Source organism: Glandiceps talaboti, chromosome 5, assembly GCF_964340395.1.
Source record: "Glandiceps talaboti chromosome 5, keGlaTala1.1, whole genome shotgun sequence".
Lineage (NCBI taxonomy): Eukaryota > Metazoa > Hemichordata > Enteropneusta > Spengelidae > Glandiceps > Glandiceps talaboti.
In genome coordinates this window covers 2384732-2401273 of record NC_135553.1, presented here as the reverse complement: position 1 = coordinate 2401273, position 16542 = coordinate 2384732, and the positions used below count along the sequence as shown (strand labels likewise).

The 16542-nt window shown below is 34.0% G+C and overlaps 1 protein-coding gene across 1 annotated transcript; it reads left to right on the top strand.

Annotated features, from left to right (window-relative positions):
- The first annotated feature begins 756 nt into the window (after positions 1 to 756).
- LOC144434801 (eukaryotic translation initiation factor 3 subunit L-like) lies at positions 757 to 15168 on the top strand. Its single transcript, XM_078123305.1, has 18 exons — positions 757 to 850; positions 1069 to 1147; positions 1761 to 1917; positions 2600 to 2679; positions 3232 to 3293; positions 3834 to 3903; positions 5147 to 5220; positions 5826 to 5906; positions 6289 to 6379; positions 7017 to 7171; positions 7377 to 7547; positions 9282 to 9415; positions 10027 to 10200; positions 10999 to 11056; positions 11986 to 12024; positions 12542 to 12634; positions 13223 to 13303; positions 14258 to 15168. The coding sequence occupies exons 1-18, from the start codon at positions 812 to 814 to the stop codon at positions 14294 to 14296; spliced, it is 1677 nt and encodes a 558-aa protein (XP_077979431.1). The 5' UTR covers positions 757 to 811; the 3' UTR covers positions 14297 to 15168.
- The last annotated feature ends 1374 nt before the right edge of the window (positions 15169 to 16542 follow it).

Here is a 16542-nt window from a genome sequence, read left to right as displayed (position 1 = left end):
GATTGAATGATCAATTTTGTGGTGCAATATAACTTATTTTGTGTGTGATATTGATCAATTCACTCTGAGTTTTGTGTTGATATAAAAAAAAAATTCTCTTTCCCTGTCTCCTTTTCTCTCTTTCAGCTGTATGTAATTCTCTCTTTATTGACTAAATAGATACACCTTGTCCATTCTTCTCCTCTTATCTAATTAAAACACCCCTAACCTTATAATTGGTGAGAGATAAGTTACCACGAAAATTTACTTTAAAAACTAGCAGTAGTTTATGCATGATCGACTGTTTGTGCAGTGTGATAATCTCCCAGAAGATTAGATATAAACAAACTGTTACTGTAAGTGAGTGTTTTAATTTAGATAAGAGGAGAAGAATGGAGAAGGTGTCTCTATTTTGTCAATAAAGAAAATAGAGAATTACATACAGCCTCAGACTTTCAGTGGTCTGAGATACAGCTGAGAGCAAAGTAGCCAGGGAAAAATAGTTTTAAAACTCGGTGAGTGAATTGATACAAAATAAGTTATATTGCACCACAAAAATATTGATCTTTCAATCGATCAATCATTCAACCAAATAATAAACCAATCAATAAATCGATCGCTCAATCAATTACATGCTGACCCCTATGGTAGGATATCGGATGACTGCGCTACATGTATAAAGATATTATCCTATCCTAAAGAGTCTTTTCTATAGGGCGCCATCTAGAGTACAACAAGTTACAGTAAGTTAGGGATTCTACAAAGCCGCCATCTTTCTCGTGAAAAAACGTGGTGTTCGTCTGTGTCACATCGAGCATCTGTTAGCTCGAAAATGTACATGCAAAGTGAAGAATTTGTCGAGGGTAATGCGGTAAGTGAGCTTTGAATAACCTCGAGTTAGTGTCTAAAATTATGACGGGAAAGAGAGTACCGATTTCATATTTGACGGTGTCAAAATTAACCTACTCGACAATCGGCTGCAACTAGTGAATGACTAAACGTATCTACATGGACTGGTCGATGGTCAGACTTTCGTTTCTCAATTTTGCGATGCTTAGCTTTTCATTGTCTTGTTTTTCTTCCACACAGTATGATACATACGCAGCCTATGGCTCATCATCGCACGCTCATGGTTATAACCAGGAGGAAGAATATGGACTCCACACAGGTACTGTATAATGTTTGTATAATACATTGTTAATGTTAGTTGTGATAAACTTCCACTTGGGAAATTCCTCCCTGACACATGTAAATCAAAACAGATCTTTCCTGCAGCTAATTTATGAGTGCTGTATTATGACATTTTGTCTTTTACCATGCTTTCCATAGCATGTTGTAAGTTATAAACCACGTTATATGTTATAAGGCAACGTTGCTTTGCAACACCATGATTTGTGTACATGTATTTCACACCCTTACACAGTTGGATGAAATAATATGACTTGTGATAAGCATAAAGTGTCTGTAACACATCATTTTGTCAAAACAGCTACGAAAATGAACACATCTGATTCATTGAAGTTGTACAAGATTTGTGTATGTTTTAAGATGAGAAATTGTATCAAAGAAAATGCTTTCTCCATCAGATAAATTGCAAACATAGTGAAGAGTCTTTCCTTCATGGAAATCTTTGCAAGATATTCTAAAATATGCTTTACAATTTCAAGGGTTTAATGACCTCCAATCTCAACATAGGAACATTTCCGACCAATGACATACTTCCCTTTTGGCATTTTACTGATTATTTCAATAGACTATATTATATATTTTTTTCCCTACAGGAGACCCCAGACAAGATCTAGCATATGAACGTCAATATGAACATCAAAGTACACCAACATATATCCTACCAGAAGTGATCAAGAATTTCATACAATATTTCCACAAATGTATCAATGAAGGAAACCTCTTTGAAATCAATAATTGCTATGAGAACAGGTAAGCATTGGGAGAAAAGTGTAGAAATGTGGCCACTTGTCATTGGTGATACTAATCAGGTGTGTGTTGGGAAGGGGAGGGGGGAGGGTCTGTGCCCCTATCCCAAACCTTATCATAACTCCCTAGCTTTGATTCAAAAGATTTGTTAAATCAGACCACTGTTCTACATTCTTGCCAAGAATTGTCTGATGATGACTTTATGATATATCTGTCAGTAGTAAGGTTTTACATACTACAATTCATAGTCATTGTCAGCTGTGTTTTGTTTCCACTTTCTTGTGCCCTTACTAGCACATACTAAGAAGTATATGTATTAATGAATGACTGGAGTAGGGTTTTAAAATCCAATGTGTGAATCCTGTGACCTTAGATTAGTACTGCCTTATCAATGGAGCCAAATGGATGAATTAAATAGGATAATTCTATTGTACTGGATTAAAGTTAATCTATGAAACTCAAGGACAACTGTTTCTCATACCCAGATTTTATCCTAATCCGATATTAGTTTAAAGGCCCATGTCAGATTAGGATAACAATTTTGGTGAGAACCGTTGTCTTGTAGATGCTGTATAATATAGAGATAGTCCATATATCACAGTGTGAATGAGCTAACTTAACATGATAGAGTAACTGAATCCACAATATGTGTGTCTATATGTATTATTGTGGTTTGTCTTCACAGCTTCAACAAACTCACAGAAAGATTCTTCAAGAACTCATCATGGCCAGAAGCTGAGTTTGTACTACCACATGTTGGAAATGGTAAGTATGTGCATGAAGGAACTTGTGAAACAATGAAGATATTATATTATTACTATAGAATACTTACTGCTTGTGCATGTGTGTATTCAGTAAATGATGTAACCAAAAGTTGTCAATGTATTCCAAAAATACTCACTACACTTAAATTGACATAAAATGATATATTTTGTATGCCCAACTTCCAAGATAAAAATATGTGGAGTGCAGTGTGCTAATTACCAGCTCCTGCACAGTCTCTTCCCATAGGATGGCAATATTCTAACAATTGGTAAAGGCTTTTTCAGGGTAAACAGAACAGTTTCTTCAAGATTGTGATAGAATGTTGTCATGTCATTCATTGTGTATATTATGTGCTGAATACCAGCTGATAAAGTTATCGACTATGAACAACAGGGGGGCCGGTTGGGATGGGACTTGTACTCTAATATTTCTTGGTGTAACATTGGTTGATTTTCATGCAAGTAGCACTGTAATATTAAACATTGTGTTGAGTTTTGATATTGTACATATTTTAGCTAACTGTAATTTGTCATTGTCACTAATTTCTTCTAGATCCCCTGTTTCTGATTCTGTACAAGGAATTGTACTACAGACATATATACGCCAAAGTTACTGTAAGTACATACTAACACTCCTGAAGTTCATACTGAGCCTACCACCATGTTAATAAAAACTTAGTAGTGGTTTCAGAAGGACTGGTCAGGCACCATTGAAACTGATTTATCTTGTGTGTTTCATATATGTACCACGTGTACAATAGCAGAAGTTTTGAGAGGAAAGTAATCTGTACCATTTGTTCAATAATTAATGTACATCTACTGCTCAGGTCTGTGTCAATCTTAAAAACTTACAGGTCTGTGTCAATCTTAAAAACTTAACGATGTATTTATTATAATGTCTTGGAATAAAAAAAACTTGACAGAGAATTAATTAATTTGCCTCTCACATCCAGTATCCAAAATGTTACTCACCTGCTACTTAGTACTATACTAACATCTCTATACGTTACTAATATTGTCTACTGCATACCACTACATGTATCAGTAGTAATTCATAGTCATACTGATATAATATTTGACATAGGATTTCTTCAGTCCTATCCCAATTGTTAAACACTAGTACAAATAATACATTTGTTATGTGTCTATCTGCAGGGAGGACCAACCCAGGATCAGAGATTTGAGTCCTATTATAACTATTGTAATCTCTTCAATTATATATTGAGTAAGTAAAACTTTACATTTTGACTGTGGTACTAAAAATATAGTATTATTATAATTATTGTAATCTCTTCAATTATATATTGAGTAAGTAAAACTTTACATTTTGACTGTGGTACTGAAAATATAGTATTATTATAATTATTGTAATCTCTTCAATTATATATTGAGTAAGTAAAACTTTACATTTTGACTGTGGTACTGAAAATATAGTATTATTATAATTATTGTAATCTCTTCTATTATATCCTGAGTAAGTAAAACTTTACATTTTGACTGTGGTACTAAAAATATAGTATTATTATAATTATTGTAATCTCTTCAATTATATATTGAGTAAGTAAAACTTTACATTTTGACTGTGGTACTGAAAATATAGTATTATTATAATTATTGTAATCTCTTCAATTATATATTGAGTAAGTAAAACTTTACATTTTGACTGTGGTACTGAAAATATAGTATTATTATAATTATTGTAATCTCTTCTATTATATCCTGAGTAAGTAAAACTTTACATTTTGACTGTGGTACTGAAAATATAGTATTACTATAATTATTGTAATCTCTTCTATTATATCCTGAGTAAGTAAAACTTTACATTTTGACTGTGGTACTGAAAATATAGTATTACTATAATTATTGTAATCTCTTCAATTATATATTGAGTAAGTAAAACTTTACATTTTGACTGTGGTACTAAAAATATAGTATTATTATAATTATTGTAATCTCTTCAATTATATATTGAGTAAGTAAAACTTTACATTTTGACTGTGGTACTAAAAATATAGTATTATTATAATTATTGTAATCTCTTCTATTATATCCTGAGTAAGTGAAACTTTACATTTTGACTGTGGTACTGAAAATACTGTATCAGTGTATCAGTGACATGTATTATGAAAAACCACCATGGGATGGATCACAAAACCATAACTGTATACTACTCTGTTGTACACTGTCTCCATCCCTGACAGCTGACTAGACAATTGACAACTACTGATGGAAGTATCTTACATTTAGAGGCAGTTGTTCCACCAGTGTCTAGCCACTAAAGGTTCTACTGATTGAATTGATTATTTTGTTTTGTTTTAAAATTAATTTTAGGAAAAAATGACAGATTTGAGGATGTAAGTCCAAATGTCTATAGGACTACATCAACATAAGACTAGACAAGTGTCTGAAAAGTATACATACCATAATGTGTATTGATATTAGATTTATATTGCTTTATCTGTGTACAGATGGTGATTTGCCTGTACCTCTAGAGCTGCCTAACCAATGGCTATGGGATATTATTGATGAATTCATATACCAGGTAGGTTGCTAACTTCACAAGTTTGATGCACTCTCCCATGGATACAATACAATCAAAACTGCTCTTAATGATATTACCCATTTGCCAGTTTTGAGTTTATCACAATATTTTCATCTTAGAAATAGACATTTTTGTTGAGCAGTTGTACTTCTGATGTTGGAATACTCTTTTAGAAATGAACTAGTGTGAATAACTATTTAAAATGTGTTTCTTATTTTACATCATATTATATTGGTTTCCATGGTAATAACATAAGAAATTGAGTAACAATCATATGGAAGAGTGTGTATGTTGATATGGGAGGGGTTGTTTTGAAAACTGATCACTTTCTGACATTTGACATATTTAAGATTTTGGTACCCCACCAATGTAAGTGAAACTTGTGTATTTAAAAAAGAACATTCACAAATATAGGAAAGATCAGAAGAACAAATATCAGTGATAAAACACAAAGAAAGAAAGAAAACCTATCTGACATGAAATAGATGTCATCATTTCTTGCTGATTTCATGTGACATTCCTTCAATTCTTATGTGTGTATTACCTTCAAAATCATGTAATTCATTCACCCTTGTATAACTGTTTGCCACTTTCTACCTTTTCAGTTCCAGTCTTTCAGCCAGTACCGTAGTAAGTTGATGAAAAAGACTGACGATGAAATCAATGTACTGAGACAGAGTCCAAAGGTATGCATCTCATCAGTCTTGCTTTTCTATAATCCTTACAACTGTAAGTGAAAATTGTGATTTTATTTTTGACTTGTATTATATTGTTGTTTATGATAAAGCATATATTATTATGCATTGATCAACCCCTATTTACAGATTGTTGACATGGGATTGAATATTCAAATACATTTGCTTGTTTTGTTTACACATGGTCATCAAGCCAGTGCACACATTACCATCAATGACTAGAAGATATGTAATTCTAACCAAAGTATTTCTTTTTAGTTTAGTGTATATTCAATTAAGATATATTAATGAAAAAAGAGCAAAAAGATAAGGCAGTGATTTCTTGCAGTACACTGACCATAATATCAAATTTCTTTTCATTTTCTATTGTCAGATATGGAATGTTCACAGTGTATTGAATGTACTCCATTCACTGGTTGATAAATCTAACATCAATAAACAATTGGAAGTTTATGCCATTGAAGGTAATTAATAAATTATTATATTTTCCTCTAAAGATACAATCATGACTATTCCCTTATAAGGTAAAGTAAGTCTTCAATATTACCTAATAAGGTAAAGTAATAGTCTTCATAATTCCCTTATAAGCTAAAGTATAGTCTATGGTAATTATCATTTTCCTCCTCACAGATATGGTAATTATAATAGATTCTTTCTGCTATGAGTAATTTCTCCATTTCATTTTCTAATAACTTTATTAGGGGTAATATGTATACCCAGCAATGGTCAATTGGTTCACATATGTTTGCAATATAGAAGTAGTAATGATTGACATGTGTTGTATAATCATAGCGTCAGAAAATTGTCAAAAGCTGCAATTATTTGACTTGTTTTTGGAGCTGTGTAGTTCCTCCTAATCCTAACATGAAGGGACAAAGGAAATCCTGTTTTAAACAAAGGTTCATGTCTACACATCAATTTAAAAAAATGTATAAAGGCACCTAAATTCAGTACACCATGAGGTTCACAGGTTCAGAACAAATGAAAACCTAATAAATTAAAATTCATCTCTTCATGTGTATGGCGTGTATCAGTTTCATCTGGTACAAGCGATTTGTGTTAACCTAGCAATGATGGTTAGTTATTCTGATTTTATTTCAGGTGATCCTGACAGTGTAGCTGGTGAGTTTGGAAGTCATCCACTCTACAAGATGTTGGGATACTTCAGTTTGATTGGTCTGCTACGTTTGCATTCTCTACTGGGTGATTACTACCAGGGTATCAAAGTTCTAGAGAATATTGAACTCAACAAAAAGGTAAAATGTCAGTTGATATTGATCGACATTGGAATAGCGCCCTCTGGTGTCAATGTAACTTCTCCCATCAGTATGATTAAATGTAGATGGTTCTTTCTCTTAAATTTATGATAGTGCTAGTCATAGTTATACTGAAACAAAGGTAGACTCATACTTATAATGATCCCAAACTAGCATTTTATGTTCTATTCCATCTGCTTTTCAGAGTGTCTATTCCCGTGTCCCAGCCTGTCAGATTACCACTTATTACTATGTTGGTTTTGCATACATGATGATGAGACGATACCAAGATGCCATCAGGAGTTTTGCCAACATTCTCCTCTACATCCAAAGAACTAAACAGATGTTTCAGACCAAGTCCTACCAATATGATATGGTAAGTGCTACCAGTACTGCCAAGTACCTAATTCCTATAGTTACTGCCAATTACCTAATTCCTATAGTTACTACCAAGTACCTAATTCCTATAGTTACTGCCAATTACCTAATTCCTATAGTTACTGCCAATTACCTAGTTCCTATAGTTACTACCAATTACCTAGTTCCTATAGTTACTACCAAGTACCTAATTCCTATAGTTACTGCCAATTACCTAATTCCTATAGTTACTGCCAATTATCCAATTCCTATAGTTACTGCCAATTACCCAATTCCTATAGTTACTGCCAATTACCTAGTTCCTATAGTTACTGCCAATTACCTAATTCCTATAGTTACTGCCAATTACCTATTTCCTATAGTTACTGCCAATTACCTAATTCCTATAGTTACTGCCAATAACCTAATTCCTATAGTTACTGCCAATTACCTAATTCCTATAGTTACTGCCAATTACCCAATTCCTATAGTTACTGCCAATTACCCAATTACTATAGTTACTGCCAATTACCCAATTACTATAGTTACTGCCAATAACCTAATTCCTATAGTTACTGCCAATAACCTAAATTCCTATAGTTACTGCCAATTACCTAATTCCTATAGTTACTGCCAATAACCTAAATTCCTATAGTTACTGCCAATTACTCAATTCCTATAGTTACTGCCAATAACCTAAATTCCTATAGTTACTGCCAATTACCTAATTCCTATAGTTACTGCCAATTACCTAATTCCTATAGTTACTGCCAATTACTCAATTCCTATAGTTACTGCCAATTACCTAATTCCTATAGTTACTGCCAATTACCTAATTCCTATAGTTACTGCCAATTACCTAGTTCCTATAGTTACTGCCAATTACCTAGTTCCTAGTTACTGCCAATTACCTAGTTCCTATAGTTACTGCCAATTACCTAGTTCCTATAGTTACTGCCAATTACCTAATTCCTATAGTTACTGCCAATTACCTAGTTCCTATAGTTACTGCCAATAACCTAAATTCCTATAGTTACTGCCAATAACCTAAATTCCTATAGTTACTGCCAATTACCCAATTCCTATAGTTACTGCCAATTACCTAATTCCTATAGTTACTGCCAATTACCTAATTCCTATAGTTACTGCCAATTACCTAATTCCTATAGTTACTGCCAATTACCCAATTCCTATAGTTACTGCCAATTACCCAATTCCTATAGTTACTGCCAATTACCCAATTCCTATAGTTACTGCCAATTACCTAAATTCCTATAGTTACTGCCAATTACCCAATTCCTATAGTTACTGCCAATTACCTAATTCCTATAGTTACTGCCAATTACCTAATTCCTATAGTTACTGCCAATTACCTAATTCCTATAGTTACTGCCAATTACCTAATTCCTATAGTTACTGCCAATTACCTAAATTCCTATAGTTACTGCCAATTACCTAGTTCCTATAGTTACTGCCAATTATCCAATTCCTATAGTTACTGCCAATTACCTAATTCCTATAGTTACTGCCAATTACCTAATTCCTATAGTTACTGCCAATTACCTAATTCCTATAGTTACTGCCAAAATACAAATCTAGATATTATATGATGAAAAGTACAGGTTATTTACATAACACTAATTGATATGTTAGTTTGTTGACACCCCCCCCCCCCCCCCCCCGTCTCTCTCTCCATATCTAGTATTATTTGTTTTAACCAATCAACGTTAAATGTTTTGATTGACACCTGTAGATAATGAAGATGAATGATCAGATGTACAATTTACTGTGCATCTGTTTAACCCTTCATCCAATGAGAATTGATGAAAGTGTTCACTCACAGTTACGGGAAAAGTGTGCTGATAAAATGCTGAAAATGCAGAAAGGGTAGGTTTTCATTATCATAACTATTATACCAAGGTTTGTCATCGTTTTTACTATATTGTCTTGCAAGGCACATGTGAATTTCATCTGTGAGATAGAAGAACAGCTGTCATTAAAAATGAACACCCCTCACATGCACACATGTGCATGCATGCATATGTGTGCGTGCGCGCACACACACACACACACACACACACACACACACACACACACACACACACACACACTCACACACTGGTACACACTTACACATACTCTTGCACATTGTGAACTTACATATACACGTACATGTATTCTATTGCCACAATAGGTGACAATATACTGGTTCATTTACAAGCCTAGCATGTGGCCTTTCAATTAGTAAATGAAACAGTATACTTTTAAACTTTATATGATGCTATAAACGATTGTCGTACATACAGAAAATGCTTTACTTTGGTGTTATGGGTTGTATGTGCATAGAAGTTTAGAGTGCATACATACATGTATGCCAAACTACCTTCCTAGTAAAATCACATTATGTATGTTAAGTAAACTCTGTGTTGTGTAGTAAACCCGTTTGTATCTATCATTTACAAACCCTTCATATTATTCAATGCTTTGTTTGTTTTCAGTGACCGTCAAGTGTTTGAAGACACTTTTTCATTTGCCTGTCCTAAGTTTATTTCTCCAGTGGTTCCCAACTATGATGCACCAAAGAATAACTATCATAAGGAACCATTTATGCTGCAATTGAAAGTGTTTACTGAAGAAGTAACTCAGCAAATTATGGTGCCCACAATAAGAAGGTAAGAGTGAAATCTCAATACACACCACTATTTAAATGTTAGAGTAGTGTTTTCTATGGAGGCATGTTCCATTATAAGAGAAATAGGGGTGAATACATGGTAGAAATTGGAACCGTGTGATAAGGAGAGAGGTGGTAGAATACCTCAATACCCCTATTTTCTTCCAAAATGTGATAGCCAGCTGGTATATGTTATTTCCAATTAAAACCAACTCTGTTTGTATAACACAGTGTTCATGTGCACACACTGCAATTCCAATAAACTTTGACTCTCAGTAAGAGAGAGTTTAGGTACTTAGTTGTGTACAAACAGATACCCCCTAGGTAGAAAGAGGATTAAGCTTGTCAAATTCGCAGACTTGTTGTATAAATCTCTAATGTTAGATTGAATGAATGAAGACTCCTTACAAAGTCCTTTTGAAGGGAAGAGATTCATTTGATTAGATAAAATATATAAACTGATCTGTGTTGCAGTATTTGATGTCACATTATTGCAATTCACTGACAGAAGTGTAGAATATTCGCCAGGTTTAATCAGTAAAATTAACTTTGAATCCATCAAATTTAGCTTATTTCAGAATTGTTTCATATATGATGACCAGGCCACCATTCAGTGAAAAAAGTGATATGTATGATAACAGTAATGCTTATGTATATATCTCTATTTTCTATATCACCTGTAAACATGATTTAAAAGATGTGGGCAACATATAATTTTTTACATAGTTACTACCTTTCCTTTTACATTTTCTGATGTCTAATACATGTTTGTCTTTCATCTGTTCATTGTTTTCACCAGTTTCCTGAAATTGTACACGACAATGCCGATATCAAAACTGGCCACTTTCCTTGATATGGTAAGTCTGTAATATCATCACATGATATAAATTAATGAATCAAAAATTGACATTTTCTTGTTTGGTAATATTGTTATTTCCATGGTTTATACCAAATAGTCTACCAGTCGTACTTCCAAAGTTCGATCATTTGATTCCTAATGTCAACAAGTCAATCAAACATCTAACAGACATAACACATTATTTCCATTTCCCCAAAAAATCAATTGTGATTATAAGGTAATTTTAGTAACCTTATCGAAAGAGCAGATTTCATTATTGTTTATTTATGTCTCACAGTGTATTGTAAACATGTCAAAAGATTATGTCCCCAACACTTCTCAAGAAAAGGTTATCAAGATGTAAGGGTGTGAACAGGAATATTTGAGTATGCAATGTGAACAGCGCCCTCTATCAACTTTGTAGGGATTTGTTCATTTTCCACAAGCTATGTTATGACTAGACTGTAAATGGTATGGCAGTACTCAAAACATCCTGTGACTCACAGTGGGTTAGCAGAATTTGTTAAAGTGCTGACAGTGACTATGTTATAACTGGCAAAACATACTTACTTGTCATTTTATGAAATCCATCACCAATCATCCTACCTAGATTTGTGATTATGATGTAAGAAAAATAATAATAATAATGATTTATTTCAAGAACCAGCTCATACACTAAAACGTTGTACAAAACACATAAAAAAACACAAAAAAGACTCACTACAGTACATGGTTAAAAACAATTCATAAAAAATCTTTTCGAAAGTTTACTGTTAAAGATCACAAAATCAATATAGCTAATGTAACAGACAAGTCTTGACTGCATACATATCTCATATCTTTATTATGATGTTACTAATCAAGACAAACTTATACTCTATAACTTGAGAATAAATTAGTTGTAGCAAGCGTCACTCTTACATTTTGTGTATGATTTACCACCAACAGAACGAAGATGACTTTAGGAATTCTTTGCTGTGTTTCAAGGTAAGCTAAATGGTGTATGTTTTACCCATCAGATTACATGGTACTTTGTTCTGTAATCCAACCACCCATGTAACTACAACCATTCATTACTATAAGGCATGGTTTGGTGGTATATGAAAGTGAAGATAATCAACAGTTTGTAAAATATGAAACAATATTAGTAATAGATAGTCAACAAGTTCGGGAGGGTTATGTGCCAATAAAGGAGGGGGCATAGCCCCCAAGTTTTTGGCACATAACCCTACCAAACTCATTGTCTATCTTATTTATACTATGCCGTGATTGGCTCAAATGGATATATAGGTCACATCCCTATGAAAGAGTGGGTTATGGCTCCATATAAGCAACCAAAACCAAGGCCTCTGATTGGCCAAGTCGGTCTAGCCATTGTATAAGAAATGTTAAAGAGAGAAATGTAGGATAAGAAATGCTTTGTATTGCACAGAAGATCTTTCTTTGTCACACTTGCTGGTATGATTTGATAGAAATTTGAAAGTTGATTTATTTGTACTCTCAGCATAAAATGAAGAATGTGGTATGGACTAAAGGAAGTAGTGGTTTAGAAGGAGAATTCCAGTCAGCTTCTGAAGTAGACTTTTATATCGACCAGGTAAGGAAAGATTTTACATAGATGTAATGATGTCATCACACAGAGTAGAGAGATGTAGGGAATTGTCAAATTATAAGGGTATCATGATAATTATTACATTGACTTGTAAAAATTGTATACTTGTATTTACTAATGCTTCTAGAAACACTGTTAATATTGTCATAAAAAAGTCAATCTGGACATTGAAAAACAACAACTATAGTAATGCATTTCTGCATACAAACCTGAAAGTCCACATGTGTACAGTTTTAGAATGATGTAAACTCATGTGAAATCAAGCAAATATCACATCAAAGTTATCAATTATGTTTATTGACCATAGAGGGCGCTGTGTTGAAATTGTTTGTGTTTACTATTCTGATCTACAGAGGACCCTGAATCACTCCATTATTGTGCCATAAGTGTTATACACAACTGAATGTCTTCTTAACTCTTGCAGTTAGTTCGCCAAGTATTTCTCCAAATTTAGCATGTCTTGATTTGGGATATGTGAGATGAATTCACTCCATGATAGGAAATTATTTAAACAGTGTCTCTTCCATACACACAAAGATTCTAATATTTATCCATCATTTTTATATCAAACAGGACATGATCCATATAGCTGACACCAAAGTTGCTCGTCGCTATGGAGATTTCTTTATCAGACAGATCCACAAATTTGAAGAGGTAAGGCTTTATTGCATGTAGACTTATGTGAGTAAATGTTGTGAGTTGGTAACTGGGTTTGGATAGGGTGTAGAAGACAAGATGGTAAAAGTTATAATATGGACACTTTGTTGTGACATTGATACAGATGGTGATGTGATCACTCTCAGTGGCTATGTAAACATATCATGAAGGGAATATCGCCTTTACCAGCAAAGTGCAATTCTTGCACTTTCTTATCAATCCTTATCAGCTCATTTTAATTACATCTGATAAGCCTGAGACGTCGCTGGTACAGGTACTAGGTCAAGACTGAAATGCTGTTGACCGAATGTGTGCAAGTACTAGTGAGTGTGTTACTCCACCACGAGGCACAACTGGCTTGGGTGAAAGGTCATGATTTGGCTTGGGTGAAAGGTCACAATCTGATCGCGATCATAACATTAGGATACATCGTGCACCATACATTGACGATGTTACATGTGGTATATGGACATCAGATATGGGAATTTGCTATTTAAGTATCTCTGTGCTTAATTTTTCAAAAAATTATTTAACTAACTATGGAACGAGAAAAACTGTAGTTCGAGTGCAAGGTTACTTTCAAGGAGTGAATCGTTTGAGTCAAGGGACGTTATCAGCTGTTACAACTTTTATAATCCTATTACAGTTGACATTGCAAACAGATTTAGAGATTGTCAACAACCCGACTTGCCTATTGATGAACTCGGGGTATCCGTAGTTTGGTTTTACCGAGGCGTGAACAAGGTTATGCAAACACGCAAAGTGGTGCTGCAAACACCCAAAGTGGTGATGTTGTTGCAAAGATATGATGCAAGTGAAGACAGATTCACCATAATTTTTTTTCTTCAGCCCTTATGATTAATCAAATCTTTAAATCGTTGAAGGTTACAATCTTTATGTCGATACAATTCAGTTCAAAATATCATAAAAGAAACTCCTCTTTTCTTACAGCTCAATCGTACTTTGAAGAAGAAAGGTTCGACATCTTGAGATGGTTGTATAAAAATCCAGTATACCAATGCAGTGATCTAACTTATTTCTGTTAATGCCAGATCAAGGTCAACATCAACATCAACTTCATCTTGTGAGACAGAGACACCGAAATAAACGAAAATGAACACAGATAACTAATTAAGTGATACCAACTGTTATTGGGAATTATACAGAATTTCTCAGTGACCTTCGCAATTCAAATAAACTGTGCATGAAGAACTCCAAATACTAGTATTGTCTTGTAAGATGAAGCACAGACTGATCTTATGCCCCTTAAGTTAATTTTGTCATGTATTCTTTGTTGACTTAGTCTTTTTTTAATTATTCTCTGAACATTTATGTTTGTTCTGATATTAGTAAATTACAGTCATATTGGTCATATCAGAGATACAAATATTGATGTCTAGAAGGAAGTCACTGACTTATGGCCTTTCGTTTTATACTCCTGATAAGTTTGACAGTGAGCACTGTAACCATCCATGTGTTGGCAAGGCAACAATGTAACTTATGGATGAGTGTTTGTACAACTATGGACATAGAGGAAAAACCAAATTGATAATTTCTGAAATTATTGTAATAATCTCATTAATTTCTTGATGTTTATCTGTACTGTTTTATCTAAATTTCTTGTCATACTTCAATTTTCAAGTTGTGTGCAGGTAAAGTTACATAACACCATATTGCTATATTTCATTCCCCTCTCAAAAATGGCTGTAAAGTTTTTTCAGCCCCAACATAACCATAGAGGGCGCTGTAACATGTCTAAATAAAGATCACTAATATGTAATAAACTTCCCTGCAGCAATTTGTAAATCCTTTATGATTGTGAATTTCTGTGAAGATAAACAGCCATGGCTTCCAGTTTATTGTGCAATTTCCAGCGACATCATAATGTGAGCCCACACACGTCATAATGAAAGTATTCATGCCCTGGCCAAGTAAGGCTTTACCAATATAAATATAAAAGCCCTGAATACACACATATCTAGCACGACAGAATGTGTCTTTTTAATCACACTGCATGGCCCAATTCAGCCTGTATCCAGTGAAATGGTTCTGTGTAATTCACATCCATACATGTGCTGTGTTAGTTTCACAGACAGGTGATATTTAACACGCCAGACACAGCTTATCATTTTGTGATTCAATATCGAAATCAGTCATGTGAATCTTACTACAGGAAAGAGTGATATTAAAAGTGCGATGATACCTCCTGCCACTGCTTTTATTCCATTTTCACTTTTATCACCTACACACAATGTGTTATTGTCAGTGAAGAGTACAACTATGTCAGTTATTGTGAGTGAACTAACCATGTGTTTCGTTTATTTCAAGACTTGTTCATTTCAACTGTCAGCTGTTAATCTGATTTCATAAATCCCCTTCCTGTTTACTGGACGTCTGAAATATTCAATTTCACTGCTTGTCTTTGTCACTCAGCTGTAGCATTAAGTTGGCTTTACAACACAGCTGATGAGTGAAAATGTAAGAGTGGAGGATATTAAATGCTCTAATTTAGGAATACATTGCATAGTTTCTGAGAGAGAGAGAGAGAGAGAGAGAGAGAGAGAGAGAGAGAGAGAGAGAGAGAGAGAGAGAGAGAGAGAGAGAGAGAGGGGGGGGGACAGACTGAGAGACAGACAGACAGATAGATAGATAGATAGATAGATAGATAGAGCGATAGAGAGAGAGAGAGAGAGAGAGAGAGAGAGAGAGAGAGAGAGAGAGAGAGAGAATGTCGCAGACAGACATGGATAGAAGCCTAGGGATAGAAACTTCAAAGACGATGTAGCTGGCGTGACGTCATGGTTCTATGATAAGACAACCATTCTGTTATGAATGTCGATGTTCAGTTTTTGCCTAGATTATATATCGAGACCCTCCACCCCGTCTATGAATAGATCAAATATTATTAATCAAGATAAAGACGATGACGTCATTGATATTATACTTGTAACAAATGTCTGCATGAACTACGTTGTTGAAGAAATAATTGGTTGTTGTTTCTGAGACTTGGGGACACGAATGAGATTAAACCAATACACCCTAGGCTCGTTTATATCAGTCGATTAGTTACATGTATTTGGATAATGTTTTAGCAAACAAATCTATACTCCAAAGTACGAAGTCATGTTTCAGCCCTTTGTCGATTTTTGTAAAATGTAAACTTCAATAGTGGTCATTTTGCTTGCAAAAGAATCTAGACAAATTAACTGTGAGGTCGTCTTTCTTTTACTTGAGTA